General features: G+C 42.2%; 1 protein-coding gene across 1 annotated transcript; it reads left to right on the top strand.

Annotated features, from left to right (window-relative positions):
- Positions 1–689: 689 nt before the first annotated feature.
- LOC103441524 (pollen-specific leucine-rich repeat extensin-like protein 1) lies at positions 690–2045 on the top strand. Its single transcript, XM_008380201.4, has one exon. The coding sequence runs from the start codon at positions 1015–1017 to the stop codon at positions 1585–1587; it is 573 nt and encodes a 190-aa protein (XP_008378423.3). The 5' UTR covers positions 690–1014; the 3' UTR covers positions 1588–2045.
- Positions 2046–2328: the final 283 nt, after the last annotated feature.

Below are 2328 nucleotides of genomic sequence, written 5' to 3'. Positions count from 1 at the left end.
GTTCTCCTACATTGTGGTGTGATAACATTTCTGCGATCTCCTTAGCTAAGAATCCCTTATTTCATGCTCAGACTAAACATGTGGAGATTGACTATCACTATATAAGGGAAAAAGTTCTCTCCAATGTTGTCATCGTTCAGTTTGTGTGTTCACAGGACCAAATCGCGGATATATGCACCAAATCTCTGTCCACTTCTTTTGCTTTTCAGAGACAAACTATCACTTTAGTTGCCTACGTTCAGTTTGAGGGGGCATATTAAGGATAGTTTATCTTGATTTTCTGTTGTAATTCTCGTAAAATTAGTTGTAGGACAAATGGGCAAGTGTACAGCTGCTTAGTTGGCAAATGTATAGCTCTATATGTACCAATGATGTACTCTAATTATTTCTTAATGAAACAGTTTTCCTAATAGTACAAACTCAATATATTGTTTTTGGTTTGAAGACATTTGTATACCGAACCAATTGGTTTCAATCAACTGTCCTTTTTGGGATCCCAACATAAGTAAATCAAACTGTAAAAATCTTTACATTTTGAGACAATTTGCTTCAATATATTATTATCTTTTCCTGTCTGAGAGATGAGATAACAAATTGTCAGGTTTACATTGATGATAAATAGGTGATAACGAAAGATGCTCATAACAGAATATAAACGATACAAGCGAGCGTGACCGACACCTTAATCGAAAAACTTATCATCTACGCCTCTCTTTTCAAATAAATGGCTAAATAACATTTTCCCCTAAAAACCTGATTAATAGCAAGGGAATAGGAAACCCCATTTTACTAAGGGATAGGAATGGTTACCCAAATTGTGGCAAGTGGGTTACACACGCTACCGCCTCTGGAACTTCTTTTACTTTTAGTTTTAGGTCTCTTCCCCTATAAAACTCAAACCCTCCCTTCTTAACAGATAATCTCTGTAAAATCCCCTCCTCTCTCTCTCTCTCTCTCTCTCTCTCTCTCTCTAGAAAGCTCGAATTTTCAGATCTGTAATTTTTGTGGTCTCAGATGGCTGTTGAAGTGCTCAGTCCCAAGGATTGCCTCAAGGACTCACTCTCACGCCAGTCGGTAACGAATTTCAATTGCAACCCTAACCCTAGCTGCCTCGGCCGCCCAAGCCGCCCCCAGCCCGACGGCAAGAACCGAAGGCCCAGCCGGCCCAATAACCTTCCTCGCCCGGTCCAGAAATTCCCGGCCCCCCAAAACCTTGTCATGGGTCAGGTCAAAATCCTCAAGCGTGGCGAAGAAATCTCCAAAACGGCGCCGGCTCCACCACTACAGAAGCAAAATTTCAAGCCCCAAGTGCCGGCTCCGCCGCCACAGAAGCAGAATCCCAAGCCCCAAGCTCCGGATCTCGGAAACACGAACCGGATGGGCCCGGAAACGAAACGGGTTCCCAAGCTGAGCAAACAGGCGGACCCGAACCGGACTGCCGGTTTCTACGCCGGATCGTCGTCGTGCATAGCGTCGCCGCCTCCAAGCTCTCTGCCTCTGCCATCCTTTTTCGCCAAGAAGGGCGCTGCGGCAAGCACAGATGCTGCGGCAAGCGAGCTGCTGAAGCTTCTGCGGCTGAATTTGTAGTTGGGCCGGCTAGTCCATTGGGTCGCCGGTCCAGCAGTGGACCGCCAAATTGCAGTGTAAATTCTTGGATTTTGGCTTAATTTTCGAGATGTGTGGTTGTCGTTCCTCCCCTTATTTTTTCAAAGGGAAGATGGATGAATTCGCAGTCGGATCTAACGCTTTTTCTCCTTTTTAATTTATTGGTTGGATAATTAGTGTGCAGGGATAATACGGTCGGTCTGGTTTAGCGTTTAATTTTCAATTTGTTTTAGTTAACTTTTCTATTAATTAGGTTTAGGTTTAAGAAGATGGAGATTAGAGCTGTATCTCTAAAATTAGTGTGTATATCCCCAAGTTTTTACGATATGGTTGCAAATAAGTTTTTAAGTCAAATTTGGTTTTAAATTCCATGTAATTTTGTTTACCTTTATCGAGTTGTTTTATTTTTCTACTATAATATATTTTATCTTGTGATTGGATTCCGTCCTTATTTTTGATGTTTGATATTTGGATTGAATAAACTACTAGAATGTAATGGTTTGGATTTCACTGGACGCATTTCAAATGATGAAATTCGGAAAGCTGGGGAAAAAGCACTTTGGGTTGCACCTACGAAAGTAAAAGCAGAAGCAGAAGCGCCTATGAACTCTTTCTCTACGCCCTTTTGGTCCCAGAAATTCGTCGCTTGATGTCGGTGGGAATTGGGATGCAGCTTTAAGTGAAATATGCCAAACCCTAAATACTCTCTTAAAATTGGACTCT

Source organism: Malus domestica, chromosome 08 (genome assembly GCF_042453785.1).
Source record: "Malus domestica chromosome 08, GDT2T_hap1".
NCBI lineage: Eukaryota > Viridiplantae > Streptophyta > Magnoliopsida > Rosales > Rosaceae > Malus > Malus domestica.
This window is presented reverse-complemented; position numbering and strand designations above follow the sequence as displayed.